This window comes from Culex quinquefasciatus, chromosome 2, assembly GCF_015732765.1.
Source record: "Culex quinquefasciatus strain JHB chromosome 2, VPISU_Cqui_1.0_pri_paternal, whole genome shotgun sequence".
Classification (NCBI taxonomy): Eukaryota; Metazoa; Arthropoda; class Insecta; order Diptera; family Culicidae; genus Culex; species Culex quinquefasciatus.
Genome location: NC_051862.1, coordinates 53,853,953 through 53,875,596, shown reverse-complemented (window position 1 = coordinate 53,875,596; position 21,644 = coordinate 53,853,953). Strand labels below are relative to the sequence as shown.

At 37.0% G+C, this 21,644-nt stretch overlaps 1 protein-coding gene across 1 annotated transcript in view; it reads right to left on the bottom strand.

Moving 5' to 3' along the window:
• Positions 1-18,928: 18,928 nt before the first annotated feature.
• The window catches only part of LOC6038374 (protein jim lovell), a 46,864-nt gene continuing 44,148 nt past the window's right edge, over positions 18,929-21,644 (bottom strand). The window contains exon 4 of the mRNA XM_038256403.1: positions 18,929-20,242. Within this exon, the coding sequence (XP_038112331.1) occupies positions 19,545-20,242 (698 nt within the window). The 3' untranslated portion in view covers positions 18,929-19,544. The remainder of the gene's footprint in view (positions 20,243-21,644) is intronic.

The window sequence follows — 21,644 nt, the reverse complement described above, 5'->3', positions numbered from 1 at the left end:
AAGTTATGCATAAAAATGTGTTTTCACAAATACCCGGATCTCAATTATATGCATGTAAACGATGTCCAGACCCATCATCCGACCCATCGTTGATTAGGTAATTGAAAGGCCTTTCCAATGAGTCCAAGACATTGAAGATCTGGCAACCCTGTCTCGAGTTATGACCACTTAAGTGATATTTATGTACTTTTTTGAAGCCGGATCTCACTTAAATGTATGTAAACTATGTCTGGATCCATCATCCGACCAATCGTTGGTTAGGTTATTAAAAGGCCTTTCCAATAAGTCCAAGACATTGAAGATCTGGCAATCCTGTCTCGAGTTATGACCACTTAAGTGATATTTATGTACTTTTTTGAAGCCGGATCTCACTTAAATGTATGTTAACTATGTCCGGATCCATCATCCGACCCATCGTTGGTAAGGTAATTGAAAGGCCTTTCCAATGAGTACAAAACATTGAAGATCTGGCAACCCTGTCTCGAGTTATGACCACTTAAGTGATATTTATGTACTTTTTTGAAGCCGGATCTCACTTGAATGTATGTAAACTATGTCCGGATCCATCATCCGACCCATCGTTGGTAAGGTAATTGAAAGGCCTTTCCAATGAGTACAAATCATTGAAGATCTGGCAACCCTGTCTCGAGTTATGACCACTTAAGTGATATTTATGTACTTTTTTGAAGCCGGATCTCACTTAAATGTATGTAAACTATGTCCGGATCCATCATCCGACCCATCGTTGTTTAGGTAATTGAAAGACCTTTCCATTGAGTACAAAACATTGAAGATCTGGCAACCCTGTCTCGAGTTATGACCACTTAAGTGATATTTATGTACTTTTTTGAAGCCGGATCTCACTTGAATGTATGTAAACTATGTCCGGATCCATCATCCGACCCATCGTTGGTAAGGTAATTGAAAGGCCTTTCCAATGAGTACAAATCATTGAAGATCTGGCAACCCTGTCTCGAGTTATGACCACTTAAGTGATATTTATGTACTTTTTTGAAGCCGGATCTCACTTAAATGTATGTAAACTATGTCCGGATCCATCATCCGACCCATCGTTGTTTAGGTAATTGAAAGACCTTTCCAATGAGTACAAATCATTGAAGATCTGGCAACCCTGTCTCGAGTTATGACCACTTAAGTGATATTTATGTACTTTTTTGAAGCCGGATCTCACTTAAATGTATGTAAACTATGTCTGGATCCATCATCCGACCAATCGTTGGTTAGGTTATTAAAAGGCCTTTCCAATGAGTACAAAACATTGAAGATCTGGCAACCCTGTCTCGAGTTATGACCACTTAAGTGATATTTATGTACTTTTTTGAAGCCGGATCTCACTTGAATGTATGTAAACTATGTCCGGATCCATCATCCGACCCATCGTTGTTTAGGTAATTGAAAGACCTTTCCATTGAGTACAAAACATTGAAGATCTGGCAACCCTGTCTCGAGTTATGACCACTTAAGTGATATTTATGTACTTTTTTGAAGCCGGATCTCACTTGAATGTATGCAAACTATGTCCGAATCCATCATCCGACCCATCGTTGGTAAGGTAATTGAAAGGCCTTTCCAATGAGTACAAATCATTGAAGATCTGGCAACCCTGTCTCGAGTTATGACCACTTAAGTGATATTTATGTACTTTTTTGAAGCCGGATCTCACTTAAATGTATGTAAACTATGTCCGGATCCATCATCCGACCCATCGTTGTTTAGGTAATTGAAAGACCTTTCCATTGAGTACAAAACATTGAAGATCTGGCAACCCTGTCTCGAGTTATGACCACTTAAGTGATATTTATGTACTTTTTTGAAGCCGGGTCTCACTTAAATGTATGTAAACTATGTCCGGATCCATCATCCGACCCATCGTTGGTTAGGTAATTGAAAGGCCTTTCCAAAGAGTCCAAGACATTGAAGATCTGGCAACCCTGTCTCGAGTTATGACCACTTAAGTGATATTTATGTACTTTTTTGAAGCCGGATCTCACTTAAATGTATGTAAACTATGTCCGGATCCATCATCCGACCCATCGTTGGTTAGGTAATTGAAAGGCCTTTCCAAAGAGTCCAAAACATTGAAGATCTGGCAACCCTGTCTCGAGTTATGACCACATAAGTGATATTGATGTACTTTTTGGAAGCCGGATCTCACTTGAATGTATGTAAACTATGTCCGGATCCATCATCCGACCCATCGTTGGTAAGGTAATTGAAAGGCCTTTCCAATGAGTACAAATCATTGAAGATCTGGCAACCCTGTCTCGAGTTATGACCACTTAAGTGATATTTATGTACTTTTTTGAAGCCGGATCTCACTTAAATGTATGTAAACTATGTCCGGATCCATCATCCGACCCATCGTTGTTTAGGTAATTGAAAGACCTTTCCATTGAGTACAAAACATTGAAGATCTGGCAACCCTGTCTCGAGTTATGACCACTTAAGTGATATTTATGTACTTTTTTGAAGCCGGATCTCACTTAAATGTATGTAAACTATGTCCGGATCCATCATCCGACCCATCGTTGTTTAGGTAATTGAAAGGCCTTTCCAACGAGTCCAAGACATTGAAGATCTGGCAACCCTGTCTCGAGTTATGACCACTTAAGTGATATTTATGTACTTTTATGAAGCCGGATCTCACTTAAATGTATGTAAACTATGTCCGGATCCATCATCCGACCCATCGTTGGTTAGGTAATTGAAAGGCCTTTCCAAAGAGTCCAAAACATTGAAGATCTGGCAACCCTGTCTCGAGTTATGACCACATAAGTTATACATTGTGTTCTTTTTTTCTGGATCTAAAAAAAAATGATGAAACCACTCATATACCCATTTTTGGTAAAAATTGAGGAAGGCATCAACCACATAGGTGGATTAAGTTAGTTTTTTAAACGCTTTCACATATTTCAGGTAAAATTGAGAACCTAAAAAATTTACTATTTTTTTTTTTCTAGTAAAGCTGGTACAAATTTTATTTAAAGTTTTTGTCGACCCTCCTCCCCCCCTCTTCCTTCAAGGGGCAAAAATTTTTTTTTTCAAAAAACTTTAAAATTTTAATGAAAATTGAAGTTCAATCAGTTGAAATCAATATAAATGCATTGCCCTGCGTTTAGAATCATGTTTAGCATTTTTAGGCTAGTTTTAAAATTCTTTTAATTTTCGAAAAGTTTTGTTGTTTGTTATCACAAAAAGTATTTTTTCGCTAAAATATTTGTTTTCGTCAAATTTTACATTTTTTGAAAACTAATGACTGCAAAACAACAGAACTAGTGTGAAATTCATTTTTAAACACTTTTTCCATGCAAATGTTGAAACTGTGGCTTGTTATTTAAATATTTATATTTTTTAATTCCCCTCTCCCCCCCCTCCAAAACTTAGAAAAATATTTGCATCGGCCTTAGAGCTTATAAATTTAGTTACCGTAACACGGGGAGACTTTGATAGCTTTTTACGCATTTTCGGATTTTTTGGACGATTTTTCATGAGGAGAAGGTAAAATAAGTTTGCAAATAGTATGTGTTTTTAAAATATATATATTTTTAAAATATATACTAAACAAATTTTTTAATTAATAGGTATTTACTATAGAATAAATTGCATATAAAATGTTAAAACTTTTGATAAGTGCTTCGAATTCTGTTGATAAGGCAATATGAATTGATAATTTTAAAAACAAAACTATTTTTAACGAATTTCAGGCAAAATTGTGACTTTTCAACAATTTTACCTATTATTTGCATCTGTTTTGCTTAAAAAGCTTATAAACTTAGTTAACTAAAAAAAAATATAGATTTTTTTTTCTTATAAACTATATTACCGATCAAGCGATGGAAAATTTTACGTAGAAATAAAACATCTAAATCTAATTTTAACAAGAAATACTATGACTATCAATGCACCCCAGAATTGAAATAAGAATTTTAATTACAACCATTTTTTATAGCACAATTGAATTTTTTTTTTCATTGCATGGACCTAGTGTGGCCTACCCCAGTACATATTTTAAAAAATAATAATCTTGAGCAACTCTCTACCAAAACCGGACATGGATTTTGTTTGTATTTTTTGATTTGGCTCAAACTTTGTGGGGGCCTTCCCTATGAACAAAGAAGCTTTTTTGTGTCATTGGTTCACCCATACAAGTCTTCATACAATTTTGGCAGCTGTTCTTACAAAAATGGTACGTAAATATTTAAACAGCTGTTACTTTTGATTAAATTTTCTGATCAATTTTGCGTCTTCGGCAAAGTTTTTTTTATTGTTGTCGGCAAAGTTGTGGGTACTGTAGGTACAGGTTTTTTGCCTTTTTTAATTATCTTTTTTTTACAAAAACGCAATTTCCCAAAAAAAATATTTCGAGATTTTTTGATATGTTTTAGGGGACAAAACCCGCAACATTAGAGCTATAGGGAAGTATTGTCAAAAAATCTGCCGCCAAGTTATGATTTTTTGAAAAAATGTGTTTTTTGAAACAAATCGAAATTTAACACCAAAAAAAATTTACCTCATTTTTTTTTTGTAAGATTGAATATGCAATCGAAAAGTTTTTTGATAAAGGGCTCTGTTTTCAAGATACAGCCACCGAAAGTTTAATTTTAACGAAATATTTTCAGTGTTTCGATTTTTAAAAATAGTGACCATTTCTAAAAATATTTTTTTTAAAGTTCAGAAAATTTGCTAAGAAATTGTCTAAAAGACATTGAAGATTGAACCTCTGGTTGCTGAGATAAAGCATGAAAATTGAAGTTTTCCAAGGCTCACCCAAACAACCCACAATTCTCTATCTCAGTTACTAATGGTCCGATTTTTAATGTTAAAACATGAAGCATTCGTGAAATTTTGCGATCTTTTCGAAAACAATATTTTGATTTTTTTAATCAAGACTAACATTTTAAAATGGCCAAACATTCAATATAACGCCCTTTTGAAATGTTAGTCTTGATTTGAAAAAAAATAGAAATGGTTGCTCATGGTCACTATTTATAAAAATCGAAAATTTGAAAATATTTCATCTAAATCATCGGAGCCCTTTATCGAAAAATGTGTTAAGTACTTTTCGATTGCAAATTCAATTTTACATGGAAAACTGAGGTCAATTTTTTTTTGGGTGTAAAATATCGATTTTTATTCCAAAAATCACTATTTTTTCAAAAATTCATAACATGTCGGCAGATTTTTTGACAATACTTCTCTATAGCTTAAAAAGGTTGCGGGTTTTTGTCCCTTAAAACATATAAAAAAATCTCGAAAATCAAAAATACGTATTTTGGGAAATTGAGTTTTTATGAAAAAAAAAATGTTTATGAAAAAATCGGCAAAGAAAAAAATTCAGTGTTTCTACTTTTTTCTCAATAGTTCTCAACAATACCTACAACTTTGCCGAAGACACCAAATTGATCAGAAAATTCACTCAAAAGTTACAGCTGTTTGAATATTTACGTACCATTTTTGTATGGACAGCTGCCAAAATTGTATGGAGACTTGTATGGGTAAACCAATGACACAAAATAGCAAAAAATAAAAATGGTCAAATACAAAAAATAAAAATGGTCGAAATCGGCCGATTTCGTAGAGAATTGCTCAAGTGTAGTAGTGAAATCGATGTTACGCTGAATAGAGTTATCTAAGCCCGATCTCACGCACACTAGCACGCTATTTGTTTTGCTGGCCGTTACTAAATTTAACCTCAATCTTTTTCGTGTACGTACACGCAATACATGCGCACGTAGATAACTCTATACCGGTGATGATTTTTTCAGATTCCTTTTACCGATGTTTCGTGCTCGAGAGAGGAGAGCCATGTTCCATTCCGTTTTTTTCTCTTGATAAGCGTCAAAAGAATTGCTTTTGATAAAAGATTATTGATTTAATACATGATTAATTTATGTAATGTTTGAAGCAAATAAACTTTTCCTCTATCCACACAATGCAAAGTACGATGAACATGTAATGTTTCAAGATTTGATTAGCCGTTTAATCGCACTGTACAACCTACTAGCAGTGCCTACAATCCCTACGATAGTTAACAGGATCATAACCGCAAACACGACGACAAAGAACCAAAACACACTTCCACCGGCATGTTTGTTCATCTGTTTCTGCAGATTCTCATCGCAAAATTTAAATTCTCCATCCGAAAACCCCAGCATTTGATTCCTCTTCAGGCCCAACTGATCCAGCAGAAACCGATACCTTCGCAAAAGCCTTTCCTTATCGATCGACTCCTTGGAAAGCGTTTCCTTTTGCTGCAGAATGAAAAACTGAACCACGTGACTTTCCCCGTCTAGTGTTTCGCACAGGTGCACCAAACAATCCCCGTTGGTGTCATTCCAGTGGACAGAGGCTCGACCGTACGATTCGGTGGCGGAAATTTTGAATATCCCGTGAGGATCCTTATCCTCTCCGGCGACTCCCAGGTAGTGACTTTCGACGCACCTTGCCGGTCCAAAGGTGATCCCGAAGGAAAAGAATCGTTCTCCTGAGTAGTCACGGCACGGGAGGGAGTAGTCCGTGGATTCTGGAACGGTCAGGAGCACCGGAACTAGACTCAGGTTGCGCTGCTTGGTGTCCTGGAGAAGCGATTTGGTTTGCTCCAAGGAATCGAGGAAATGGTATTTACAGAAACCAGGAATTTGAGCTGCACTCAAACTGGAGAGGAATAGCAAGAATATGACTAGCTTGGTTAAAGGGCACATATTGATTGAACTTGAAAAATGCTGGGAGTAATCAAGATATATTAGATATTGTCAGATTATATTTCTTTGATAAGAAATGTTTTTATGAAATTATTCTTTCATTTATACTTATTTTAATAAGGATTGAAACAACCTATGCGTTAAAGAAACTGAAAGTTTCGGTATGAAAGATCGATACACTAAAGTTTTCATACTGCTCAAATGGTCGGGGTTTTTTTATTTCATGAAATTTTATTCAAGAAAATTAAATATTACAGTGTTTCACTCTTTAATCACAAAATTTGAACAATTATTGCTGAGTTAATACACAAAACAGGAACTTAAGACGCCGAAAAGGTCCTCACCTTGTTCAGCTTGGTCATTGCGTTGAAGAACCGAATTGCAAACCCGGCAATCGTTATGATCAACATTATCGCAATCAACGCCAGCACCACGGTCCGGAACCAAAACAAGGTCACCCCATAACCACTAAGCTGATCCTGCAGCGCCTCATCACAGTACTTGTAGTCCCCGCTATCGAACGCCTTAACCTGCTCCACCCCAAGTCCGATCCCCTTCAGCGTTTCCCCGTACTTCCGGATTAAATTTTCCTTCCTCATGGACTTTTTCGAAATTTTATCCTTCCGCTGCATGAGGAAAAATTGGGCCACGTGGCGGTCACCACCCACGTACTCGCACAGAAACACCAACCAATCCCCGTTGGTGGCGTTGTGCAGCACCGTGGCCCGCCCATAAATGCTACTCCCGGTGATCTGGAACATCCCGTACGGATCCTTGTCCTCGCCGTTGATGCCCAGGTAGTGATTGCCGACGCAACTCCGCGCTCCGTACGAAAGTCCGAACAGAAAGTGACGATCCAGCAACCTGCCGTCGAAGGGGATCGTGTAGTGGGCGGATTCCAGCTCCGTCATGAGCACCGGCACGAGCGTTAGGTTCAGGTGCAGGACATTCCGCAGGTTCAGCTTGGTTTCTTCGAGCGAATCGATGAAGCGAACCGGGCAGTGGCCAGGGTTCAGGACGGCGGTGCAGCTGGACAGAAGCAGGGAAAATGTGACCGCTGTGGTGAAAGTGAACATATTGATTGAACGGCGGAGGTAATGTTTATGACGGTTTGGAGCTATTAGATTTTAAATTTGTGATATCAAAGGCACGGGGATGTGTAAATTGCAGTGAGAATGTAGGGCAAAGCTTTTAATGATTGATTGCAATTTGAGGTTAGGACGTCACCGTTTCTGATTTTGGGTCAAGATTTTATGATGTTATGATTTTATGATTTTATGATTTTATGATTTTATGATTTTATGATTTTATGATTTTATGATTTTATGATTTTATGATTTTATGATTTTATGATTTTATGATTTTATGATTTTATGATTTTATGATTTTATGATTTTATGATTTTATGATTTTATGATTTTATGATTTTATGATTTTATGATTTTATGATTTTATGATTTTATGATTTTATGATTTTATGATTTTATGATTTTATGATTTTATGATTTTATGATTTTATGATTTTATGATTTTATGATTTTATGATTTTATGATTTTATGATTTTATGATTTTATGATTTTATGATTTTATGATTTTATGATTTTATGATTTTATGATTTTATGATTTTATGATTTTATGATTTTATGATTTTATGATTTTATGATTTTATGATTTTATGATTTTATGATTTTATGATTTTATGATTTTATGATTTTATGATTTTATGATTTTATGATTTTATGATTTTATGATTTTATGATTTTATGATTTTATGATTTTATGATTTTATGATTTTATGATTTTATGATTTTATGATTTTATGATTTTATGATTTTATGATTTTATGATTTTATGATTTTATGATTTTATGATTTTATGATTTTATGATTTTATGATTTTATGATTTTATGATTTTATGATTTAATGATTTTATGATTTTATGATTTTATGATTTTATAATTTTATGATTTTATGATTTTATTCAATTCAATTCAATTCGGTTTTATTGATGAATAATCAAGATACAATGAGTTATTTTGAAGTGCATAACAGAGTTTTGGAGTTCCTTACAGATGTGTGTTGCATCATAATCCATTTAGGAACAATTATTTCTTTAACTAAGGCACTAGCAAGAGTAAGAAAAAACTATAAAAAAACTTACAGAAATTGCAAAGGAAAGGGGATAGAGGAAGAGAAAGCTTATATCTAGATCACAGGTAATTTATCCTTTGTAGATGTGTTTGATCATCAGTTCCCCAAGGGCCAGGAATTGTTCTGCCTTGTTCCGGCAGCTCCGAAACCGCGTCATCATCTCCCTCGCGAGAGCAAAGAACTCCGGCAGGGTGAAGAGATCTTCCCCGGTGACTTCTTGCTGGGCCGTACTGCCGCTACCGGCAGCGACCACGCTGGCGAACGAACGACCCCAACCAGGAGGGAACGCTGAGTTTTCCGCTGGAACCGTACGCTGTCCAGCTGCAGGAACGGCTGCGCTCGTACTTCGCTGAGGAGGGTGGGACGCTTTCTTCTTCCTCTTTTCCTGCTCCTCGAGGTAGGCCTTGCGCGCGACGCATCCGCGGTAATTACCGGTGTGGTTGCCGTCACAGTTCGCGCACTTTAATCTCCCGCGGTTTTAATCCAGCGTCCGAAAGGTGACCCTTCAGGTCGGAGATCGGACGGTCTTGATAACCCTGTAAGACGACCTTAACAGGGGGCTTCTCGGGGTTGAATGTGTAGAAGTTGAAGTTGCTACGCTTCAATTCTTCAAACACCAGGTCGAAATTCTTTTTGGTCAGTGTGATCACTTGCACTGCCGACTTACCGATTTTCAGACAATATCCGAGGCCTTCCAGCAACTCGTTAACATCGTCCGCTAACGTGTCCAAAACAAAAATTGGAGGTGGTCTACGTTCCACTGGAGAGTTGTTCTTTTTTGACGTCGGCATTTTTTTCCGTGCACGACCATCATCGTCGTCGTCGTCGTCGGTAGTGCTGCTACCGTCAGAGTTGTTATTTTCTTCGTCGTCGCTCAGCATCTGGAACTCGTTCCTGATGGGGATGTTGGCGGATGTTGATGTGCCACTGGTCGTGGCACCGGAAGTACCGGAACGGGTTCGCACTGGTGATCTTGGGACATATCCGGGATGTAGTAACATTTGTCGATGCCTTCTGCGTTCACGCTCCCCTGCGCGATGGTGGTCGACACGGCGTTGGTTTGTTTACCTTTTTGCACACGGCCGGTAGACGAACTTCGCGGGTTTTTCGAGGCCGCACTCGAACTGCCACGGCCACGGCCGGCCTTTGGCATGCTGGAGAAGCAAACTCGCGTGTAACCACAATCAATTACGGCGAAAAATATCGAAAAAACGATGGAGCACTGAGCACTAGCTGCATGCTCTCGTGCGTACACGGAGGGAGCTGATTTTATGATTTTATGATTTTATGATTTTATGATTTTATGATTTTATGATTTTATGATTTTATGATTTTATGATTTTATGATGTTGTTTGTTGTTTGTTGATATTGTGGAAATATCATAAATACATGAACTTTTTCTCAAATTTCTAAATTATTTTAAGTACAAAACATCAAAACACAATGATTTTTTTATCAATTAGTTTTATTTCAGTTTCATAATTGTTCATATAACAGTAAATATCAATAAGTGCCAAATATTTTCTTACAGTTTCACCTTATCTTAAACTTTATAATTTTCGTTTTTGTCTTTTTTTCTTGTTGTTTTATATTAAAATTACGTTCCAGTGTGTCTGTTTTTTTTACTTTTCTTGTTTATTTTACTGAATTTCTCCTTCGCCCTCTGTTTTTTTCTCGAATTATGTTACAATTTTGATAGAACTGCTTCTATGAGACAAAAACCAATCGGGGACTAAAAAGTAAACATCAAACGAGTCTTCGCCTCGAAACAATACAGCTAAATTTTTTTTTGCGTTGGTGTGTGTGAGTCAGTGTTTCTCGTTTTGCTCGGAAAAACTTAAGCTAAAAATCTTTCCCCTTCCTGCTCAACACACGAATATTTGTTTTGTTTTTACAATACACATATATTTATTAGTTTCGTCGAATCAGCCAAATTGAATTTAGAGATTTTCGTTTACTTTCCTTTTTTTACGGTTGCTTTACTTTATTTATATAAATAATTGTGCCTAAATAACAGTTAAATTTCCTTTCTGTTTCACATTTGCCTAAATTGCGTTTACCGTTTTTTTTGTCACGTCCAAGTCCTTACTGGATTTACATGGTTTTGCCCTTTTCTTTTATTTTACACAAGTTTTTCCTCAACGTTTACATCACTCGTTTTGTTTTAGTGTGTGTATATTTATGTCACTTACCGCCAAAGTTAATCTTTTAAATTTCTTGTTTGTTTCGTTAAATGGGTTTTTCTCTGACGTAGCTTATCCGAAAATCGTCCTTTTCTATGTACAGACACTGTGATAAATTTCTAGCTCAAATTTGTTCGGAGAGAACGAAAATTTCACCTGTTGGAAACAAACAAAACCAAACTCATAAACGGGTGTTTGCGTACACTGGGTTGATATCACATATCGAAAAAGTACATCTCACAAATATTGTTTTGTTTTTTTTTTGTTGTTTACTGTATGTTTGTGTTATTTTTCTTTCACCCTTTTTTGCTGTTTTAGTAAATTTATGCGATTTGTTTGTTTATCCTATTTTCTTTGTCTTCTTCATTGTTTACTTCTTTTATTTCTTTGTTTTCTCTTTAATGTATATGAAATTCATTAAATTACCCTGTTTTATTCTTTCCGTGTGTGTGAGTTTTTGTTTTTTGTTGTTGTCTATTTCTTCCTCTTCTTGATGAGCAGCTTGGTTGGTTTTCTTTCTGATTGGTTGCAAGTTATTAGTGAACGAAACAAGTTTTTTTTGTCCAATTTGACTTCTTTTGAGGGGTTATTGAAAACTGCTTTAAATTTGGGTGTATTTGTCCTGTTTTAATGCTCAAGCTTAAAGTAGATTGTCTATTGCTGGCTGATTTGTTGAGGTTTGCTAAGCCCTTTGCGAAAAGGGATTTTCTGGGGAGAAACGAAAAACTGTTGGTTTTCAAGATTTCAAAATAAAATTAGTTGAGTTTCAAAAGATCTTCCGCCGGTTTTGTCGTGTTTCTTTTCATCGTATTATTGTATCTAAGTTAGTTTGTACATGTGGTTTACAGAATTACTTTAGTTATTCTATATGCGTTTACTCTTCAAGGTTCCAATTTGGAATATGACACGTTTTTTCACACCTGTTTCATTACGATTTTTATGTTGTTGCTGCGATTTGCAGTTTTTTTAATATTTTTCCTGTTTTTTCGCGGGTAGAGTTGGAGTAAAATGGCGTTTCGATTGTGTTTTTTTTTTGTTTTCAATTTTGGAGCTTTTCTGCCTGCTTTTTCAAGGGGGGCAAAATTTCGATCAACTTTTGACATTTGCTTGAACGGAGTGCGACATCTAGATCTCAAGTCGTATACTAGGCGAAAAGTAGATTTTGTTTGTGGTGAAAATTGCTACGTGAAACTAAATTTAAGGTGACGGTTATTCAAACTAAATTTTCTTTACTTAAGTACTTTTTTACGACATATTTTTGCTGTTTTCGTACAAATTTTTCATAAATTGGTACAATTTTGCTTCTAAACGTGCTTTTTTTCTGCCTAGATTTTATTCTACTGCCAAAACAACGAAATTTGCGGAAAACGTTCGAAAAGTTGGGTGAAGTTATTTGGACAGTGCAAGCAAAATTATTTACTGCGCGAAACGTTTCCAAACTTCGTTGCCTAAATATGTTACCGAAATGTGTTGTGTTGTTTTAGGTTGCGCCATTTTACTGAGTTTTGTCGCAGATAAACAGACGTCAAGCTGAATGTCAAGCACTAAATGCTAGCTTGTGGTGTGTTTCTTTATTCACCTTAGCTATTTTGAACTCACCACAGTTCGTTTGGCAGTTTTTTTTACGCCTTTTTTTTCATTTTTGTTGACGTTTGCTTGAGATGAGTGTCTTTAATCAACACAGACATTTGGAACTCAGCAATGAACGTTTGACAGTTGATGCAAAAAAAAAAAATACATCAACATCAGACCAAAGAAGATACGTAAACAAATAATAAACCTCATGTAAACATCCACTGACAAGACAAGTTTGACGCGAATTTCTTTGTTCAAAACTTTTTTCTGATCCCATTACCGGGAGATTGACAGCTTAAGAATCAAAACTATCAAAACAGTGTTTTGTTAAGCTTGTTTACATTCGTTTGAGGTGTGTTTCGATATTCACCACGGCCATTTAGAACTCACCGCAGTACGTTTGACAATTCATAAACAAAACTGTCAAAATAGCTGTTTTCATTCTAGTTTGACGTCTGTTTACCCTGGACATTTTGAAAATCTGTTGATTAATGCTGTGTTTGTTATTGTTTACTTTCCTGCTGGTTTCACTGTAAATAATAAAAATATACGGTTTGGCTCTATTGGTAAGTTTGGTTTATCACTTGGTTTGGAGAAAGGTTTGGCCCCTCCCCACTCCTTCTGTCAACTGGTTTGTGTGGTAGTGTGTTTGCTCTGTATATCTGTGGTAAATATTATGACAGGTGGCGCCTCGCGCGACAAGAATCACAAAGTGGCGACCTGGGTAACGGAAAACGAAAAATAGGTTTGACAACTGGAACCGAAAACACAACATGTTTGTTTGAAAAAATGCTTCCCATTTCTATTGTAAATCCTGCCTTTAAATATCAGCTTCCTTTCTCTGGTAGTTGTAGTGTATAAAAAACATCAATCGTAATATACTTACGTAATCAGAGTAAAATAACCTACTCCTAAACCTGACGCGCACCTAACATTCTCCTACACACGCACACGTGTACAACTACGCCCATTTCGCTCTCTGTTTCTCTATTGCTCTATTGTGGTTTGTTTACTTGTTTGCCTTTTCAATGACATTTGCGCGGTAACGAAAACAAACATTGTGAATCAGTCATCTGTGTTTTATTTTTTGCTGGCTGAAAAACCGGTATAAAACGTTGTATAAATCTGCGGTTGCGGTTTGTTTCAGTGTGTGTTAAGATTATCTGTCAGTTCACGCGGAGAATGTAAATAATAACCAGTGGAAAGCGCGCGGGAGCGCGCAAGCTGTCAAACGTGACAGCTCGCGCTAGCGCAGCTTCCATTTTAACGAATAACTATTGCATTGTTTGTTTTGTTTTGTAAATTCTATTGTTTTGTTCGGTGGCTTCTCCCTCCTTCCCTAACGCTGCTTGTAATTAGTTTGTAATTCTGATTGAGGAACTATTGTTATTTTGTTACTTCCGTCCGATTTCTGTTATGCTCTTGGTTTGTTGTATGTGTATCCGGTTCTGATTTGTAATAAACACCCTTAGCTGTGTAAAAAATAGAGTCTATTGTGTTGCATCTGTAGTTTTGTTTGTTTGCCGACAATCCAATCCGGTTTTATCTTGTGAGAGTGAGGTACTGTTGACCCTCTCTCGTTCTGCTTTTTAGAGAGGGAATAAACTAAACCAACCAAATTTGACGAAAGCTCGTCACTGTAATGCGCCTAACGGTAGGCTTGCAGCCCTACGGAAACGAAACATTTAACGAAAGATTTTTTTGAAATTTACCTGTTGCTTGCAAATCGACGACTTGTGACCGGTTTGCAGTCATTTTTAGTAACCTATGTAATGCGAGTTGAAATTAGTTCCATTGTTTGCAGTTTTTGGTTAAACTGTTTTGCTTTACTTGCTATTAATTTGTTCAGATTTTTGTCCAGTTTTTGTTTTGTTTTCTCGATTCACATGCACGCTCTTCTCTCTATCAACTACTTGGAGAGTTTACTCATTCCTAAATGTTATCGCTACCAACATCGATACCATCAAAATTGTTGTTGTTAGTGCCTAGAATTAGTTTTGGGTTTTTGTTTTGCTGTCAGAGCAGGTTTAATTCTTTTCCTTTTGCGTCTGATTGGCCTTTCAGCACTCTCGATTGGCTTTGAATTGTGTAGTTTTGGGTGTGTTCTTTGAATGCATTTCTGTAACGATTCTTAACGATTAATGAATTGGGATTATTCTGAAATGATAATATTGAGATTTGGAATGTAATTATGATCAGAGTTGTTATGAAAAGGTTCCTTAAAAAGTACTATTTTGATACATTTTTTTTGTTTTGTTTTTTAAGCAAAGTTATTTTTCAGGTTCATCAATATATTTTTCAGAAGCTGAAGCTGCAATAAAGTGTTTTTTATACACATTAAAAAAATCATTATATATTCACAATATGAATTTCATGATTATTTTTAAAATTTGGTTAAGCAAAATTTATCAAAAGTTCTCGAAACATCTCCCAAGCAACATTTATAGTTGCTTATCCTTGATTGTAACTTTTCAAAAACATAATACAAAGACAAATTTTTTCTTAGGCTTATTTTTTTCCGGCTAGTGATTTTAGAACTTTTTTTTTTATATTAAAAGCACCTCAGTGGAATTTGCCTTCCAAACAAAGTTAATTCCAAAATCTTCAATGCATCTAAATGCATTAAAAAAACAGCTTTTTAAAAAAAAAGCTATGCAAAAGTACTAATTTCCCAATATTTCTGCAAGAGGTCGACAGACTTACAAACCAGAACTGTTGTGGTTATGTAGAAATCAACCCTTTTTTTGCTTTTACAAAAATCTCTTATTGTGTAGCACTTTACAAAAACCTTTAATTTTCAAAAATGACTTATGAAACCTTCAACTGGTCAAGGCTTTCAGTAAAATTTTTGTTGCTTCCAGATTTTTTGGAAGGTTTAAAAAAAACTTCAATTTAAGTTCACATTGGTCTAATAGTTTGCAATCGATAGAAAAAATCAACAGTATTTTGATTATCATTGTTTTGCTCCAAGGTTTGGAACTTATTTTGATATTGACACAATTTTTTTTTTCATGTTTTGATGTGATGATGTGAAACAAAGTAGTATTTTATGCAACAATTTGCAAAAACGACAATTTTTCAGCTCGAGACGTGCATTTATCTAACGATGTTTACCGATTTAGAATAATATGGCGAGTGCTGGAAAAAAAGTTTTGCAACCAATTGTATACAATTATTTTTGCAATTCCAGAAAAACATGTTTAGTAAATTCACTCTTCAAATCATGGCAATACAAGTGCTGAAAAGTTCAACTTTTCAGAACCCATTCTATAGAACCCATTTCAGTGCTGAAAAGTATTGGCCTCTGTATCGAAAAGTGTTACTTCGACGTCGTCGTGCTATCTTGTCGCACCCGCCATTTCGACGTTCCGAGAAAAACGCGTTTTAATGTTTGATCTTGAATATTCAAAAACGAGAGCACGCAATGTAAACAATAACAAACACGTTTTGTTTGGCTGACTATTCTGTGCATTGTCCCAAAGTTTGGTTGAAGTTGGTGGCTGGAGTCCCGAGTTATAATTACAAATGTTTACGGTAGTCTAGCTTGTACGTGCGACAAACGCATCCTGACTTTCCTGGCCTGAAATCCCTTTGGACTTTTGTCGCACTTACATCAATTTTCATGGAGTGACAAGATAGCACGACAAGATTGTAACTACTTTCATATGTAAAGTGACAAAAATGCACGGAGTTTTTTCGGTTTTTGTTGAATATCTCAGGATTGAAATCGAATTTTGGGGATCTGTGAAGGTCAAAAGGTGAGGCATTGTGAGCTGCACAAAATGGCGTTCTTAACTCAATTTGGCCCAAAATGCACGTACGACAAGTTAGCACGATGGCGACGACTTGTCGATTCTTTTATGTATGGTAAAAGTCAAAGCCGTTCGAGAATGACAATAAAAGCAAGAACTTTCACGACAGATTTGCAATAAAAGACTCACTATGACTTTCACAATGACACACATAATTTAGAAATTTTCAATAGAAATAATTCCAGTATTGGGATTCGAGTGAGAAGAAGGAAAGCTTTTCTCACTCGCGAGCGATGGAGAGAACTTGTAGTTCGTTGTTCTCCTCGCTCGCGTTCGCCTTTTTCTCGCGTTCTCGCTCTTGCCGCGAGCGCTCGCGAGTGTCTCGTGCTAGCCACACAGAAAAAAAATGATGGTAATATTCATCAGGAAATGGTGACAGATTTTGTGGCAAAATAAATGATAAATTTTACCCCAGAAAATGATGAATTTTCATCAGTTTTTGATGAATATTCATCAAGTTCACATTTTTACACATTTTTTATGTAATATTACACAAATAAAGAGGTAATATTCAACCTACCAAATTTTCAACATTCCAAAATTCAACTTTTTTTTCTGTGCATTCGTTCCATGATAGCAATTTGATTTTCAGGTCTATGAATGCGAACGACACGATGGTAAAGAATGTGTAACTTCAATAGTTGTGTTGTTTTTTTTTTAGTTGCCAACTCGTTTAACTTCTCGCGAGCTAGCCCGTTCGCAAGCGGGGGAGAGAACGGGCAGCTGGTGAGTTGCTCTCGGCAGCTCGGGACTCGCGGCGAGAACTCGAGAGAGATGATTTTTTTTTCTCACGATGGTGCGAGAATGCCATGACTGAGTAATTCAGATCTTTTAAAAATAAAATATTATAAAAATATATTTAATTTGATAATTCTGATATTGCCTTCGTAATTTAGCGAAAAATTATCATCATAAAATATATAGATGATTATTCATTTTATTTATTTTCTCGAAAAGTTACGGCATTACTGAAAGGCTCAAGTTGTTTTTATTTCACATAAATCCATTATGATTGGAATGTGCATAAATAAATGTATCGTTTGAAAGTTTTTGAAGAAAAATGTAAAAAAAATAAAAAAGTGTAAAATATGTTGTTCAGTTACAAGAAAGAAATTTGAAAGATTTTGTGTTAGAAAATTGTTGAATGACACATATTTTTGATAAAATCTTAAAATGATTTCATGAACCATTTAATCAAGTTTTTTTTTTCATTTGGATGAAAAAAAGCAACATTCTATTGAATTTTCAAATCCAAAAAGCCACAAAACTGAGTTCAGGCAAGCTTATTTGTTCTGGGAATCTATATTTAATTTTATAAACAAATGTTACGTCAAAATAAAAGATTCAAAACGATTCAAAATATGGAGGCAAATATGCAAAATTTACATTTGATTTTCAAATTAATAATAAGTAATCTTTTCCATAACAACCCTGATTTCCGTAGAACTAAAATTCTCAAAGTAACACAAAATGGGGGGGAGGGGCTTGATCAGTCTTTTATTGATTCTGGCTGCTTGAGTGTTTTGTGTGTGTTTATGTGTGAGTGAGAGAGTGTCTATAAACAAAATAAATATTCAAAACATGGAGGGTGAAATTATAATAAACAAATAAAACAAACAAAAACAACCGAAAAAAGTTTCGTGTAAAAATTTGCATTTTCCATTTATTTGATTAATACTGTTGTCGTTTTTTTGTCGCTTCTTCTTGGAAGTCTGCTGCGGGGTGGAGGTGTTTAAGGGGGTGTGCGGAAAACTAAAGTATTTTTTACATTAAAACATTAAAGTTGTTTTTTCTTGGAATGTGTGTGTTGTGATTTCGTTTATACGGAGGTGGTGAGAAATAATACTAACATAACTACATAATAGGGACGGTTTGCCTGGTGGTAAAAATATGTCTTCTTCTTCTGCGTCGTCGTCAACAAAAATATAGAAATTATACTACTCAAAAAATAAAATAAAGAAGATTTCTAAAACACTGCTCGCGGTTACGATATCTCAGCACTACGCCTCTCACTTATGCGTTATGATTTTCTCTTCTGTTTTAAATAAATTAGCTATTGTAGTATGTTTAAATTATTCTGTGACATGTTTGTTCATGTGTTTGTCTGTGTGTGTGTAACACCTGTTTCAATTAGATCCGCTTTATTCACTGTAAATGGATGTTTAAAACTTATACTTTAACTTATATACTCAGGAAGCACGTTTGTTCATCATCTTAATTAGTTAGTTCTATTGTGTTTGTGTGTATTTCTGTATTTTTCTGTGTGTTTGTGGTTCGCACTCTTCATCGCATCTTTACAATTGTGGTCGTTTTGTTTTCAGGAAAAAAAAAAATAAAACGTTTGGCTTTCATCAGATTCGCGTTTGTTGACAAAAACTAAAAACTTAAACTAAAATATATTTATGTGTTTGTGTGTATTCCATAAAGCACCATCTTCTTGTTTGCTGAACTAAGTCACGCGCGCCGTTAAAACCAAGTTAAAACTTAGAACTTGTGTAAACGTAAAACTAATTTATATATTGGTATGTGCGTGAGTTTTAATTCGCTTACTATTCGCACATTTCATCGTTTCTTTTCTGTTGCCACTGTTTTAAATATTGCCCCAAAGTTGTGTATGTGATCAAAATAAAATAGGTTTCTTTTTTTATACAAACTTACAAGTAATTGCGTTTCAAAATAAAATATTGCATTTGTTCTACGATAACATTGCTTTAAATAAAATGATTTAACTAATATACTCGAAGTAAAAACAAAACTAAGTAGGAATCGTCAAAATAAAAATATTTTACAATAAAAACCTAACCACTATCACGTTTCGTTAAAGTTTTCCTCTCTGCATGTGTCACTCTCAATCACACACGCTCGCGAGAGAGAGAGAGCTTTGGCCTTTCGCCGCAAGCTTTAGCCAAGACGCGAACCGTCTCACTTTCGCCCACCCTTCCTTCGTCTCTCTCAGTTATATATCACACAGCCGGTTTGTTTTTGTTGTTGTTGTTGCAGCTCCAGCATGACTCGCTCGCTCGCTCGCTCTCACTTTCTCAACCCACCCACTTGGGATACCGTGGCAGTGCCTTGAGGCGGTCAAGAAAGTACAAATATTAGTCCTGGCCGTTCTGCTGGTAGATCTCCCGCCGACTGTCCGCGTCCCGCGGGCCGGCCTCGAGCCCGGACCCCCGGTTTAGCGCCAGCGGCTGGGGGAAGTCGTCGTCGAGGGACTGCTTGGAGCGGTCGCTCTTGCAGTCCTCGTCGATGCCGAGCGGGAGTTGGTGGTGCGGGGGTGCGTGCCGATCCGGCGGTAGCAGGTTCAGCATGCTCAGCGGGAGTCCCGGGAAGCCGCCCGGGAAGTCCGGGTAGAATCCGGGCGGGAACGGGTTGAAGAGCGGGTTCGGACTGGAGAGGAGTTCCGGCTCGGAGGACGCCGATCGGGGACCGCCGCGTTGATCGGGGCCGCCGTTGTTCGAGGACGCGGACCGTCCGTCGGAACCCTGGTCCTTGTCGGAGCCCTCCTTCTTGTCCTTACCGCTGCCGCCGTTGTTGTTCATGCCCATCTGGAGCAGCTCGATCGGGGGGCCGCTGATGCAGTCCTTGCGCAGCTGTTCGAGCTTCAAGCTCTTACCGTACTTGCCGCGCACGTACATTAACAGCGAGTTGTACGGGATGCCGAAAATGCGGGACGCCTGGCTGGTGGTCATCTTCTTGTTCCACACGTGCTGGAGTGCTTCGGTTAGCTCGGCGTTCGTCCAGGATCGCGGGGGTCCTCCACGTGGCGCCGAGTGCTGGCCCTTTGGTCGGTTCACTGGGGGAAAGAGAGAGAAAATTGGTTAGCTTCTCTATTACGGACGTCAACATCGAGGCAGCAGAGGAAATTGATGACCAAATCGCTGTGAAGTGATCGGTGTTAGTGTTTAAGAAGTGATTTTAATCAGGTAAGTACGGAATACGTCCCAATTGCGGACTTCAACATTGTGGTACCATTTAAGGTGAAGTGATAAAATCGAAGTGAAATGTTTCTGTGATGCAGTTTAAAGTGGTAAGTAGCTTCTGTCAATCTGTCACCTGTCAAAAAACATCGATCAAATGAATTTTCCTTCGTGAAAATTCATTTTAGATGAATTTGTGATCTGTCAATTGTCAAGGACAACTGAACATTTTGAAGCGTAGCTTCATTATAGGATGTTGTCCCTGGTTATGGTTATGGACCCTTTTTGCCTTGGGGTCATGTTCAATTTTTTGTGGCACAACCTCATGCTCTGATATCTTTAAGCTCAACAGCTAAGGTCACGAGAAATCCATCCAGTACGGATCACGACCGGGACCTCCCGCTGCAATCCCGAACTGATGCCTATCATAACCGGTCAAATCCCCCGCACGCTGACATCAGTAATTAATACCGTCAACGCCTAATTCGGTGCTTGTTCGCTCTAATTGGACAATTTGACTACTTTCTTCCCCCACGAGGTCCAAAAACTCTTCAGGGGTCGCCTCAGCGACGAAGAGGCGGAGGGCATCAGTAAAAAATAACTTTGGACCCACCCCCCAAACGATTGAAAAGTTTGCTGGAGTCACGACTTGCGGAGCACAGCCAAACCTTCCGGAGAAGAGAAGAAGAGGGGAGATGACTCACAAGCAAACGAAACATGAAAAATCTCTCATGAGCAGGCAGCAACATGTTGGTTGCTATATGGGGAGGATAATTTGTCGCGCTGCTTGGGGTAGTGCTGCTGCAGTGGCATTAATCTTGGCCCCCACGTGCCCCCACCCTGGGGATACGGAGAGCATGTGCAGTTTACACCTTTGCGCTTGATTTGAATAATTGCTACTAGGAGGTTTGGAAGGGGCATCTCGAATGCGGACGTCAGAATCGAAGTACTCATTGATCTCTATTACGAACTTCAACATCAAGGTACCTACTAATCGATGTGGAGAAATTGATGTGAAGTGTGATCTAAAAAAATGATAAGTTATACAAGGTAAGTACTGAAGAAAACTAATCGTCATCTCTTCTACAGACGTCAACATCAAGGTACCTAGTAATCAAAACAAAGAATTTGATGTGAAGTGTGATAAGAAATGTGTTAATTGTTAGGATTGAGGTAAGTACTGAAGAAAACTGTAAAGTGTGAAGTGATCGTCTCTATTACGGACGTCAACATCAAGGTACCTAGTAATCCAAACAAAGAAGTTGATGTGAAGTGTGG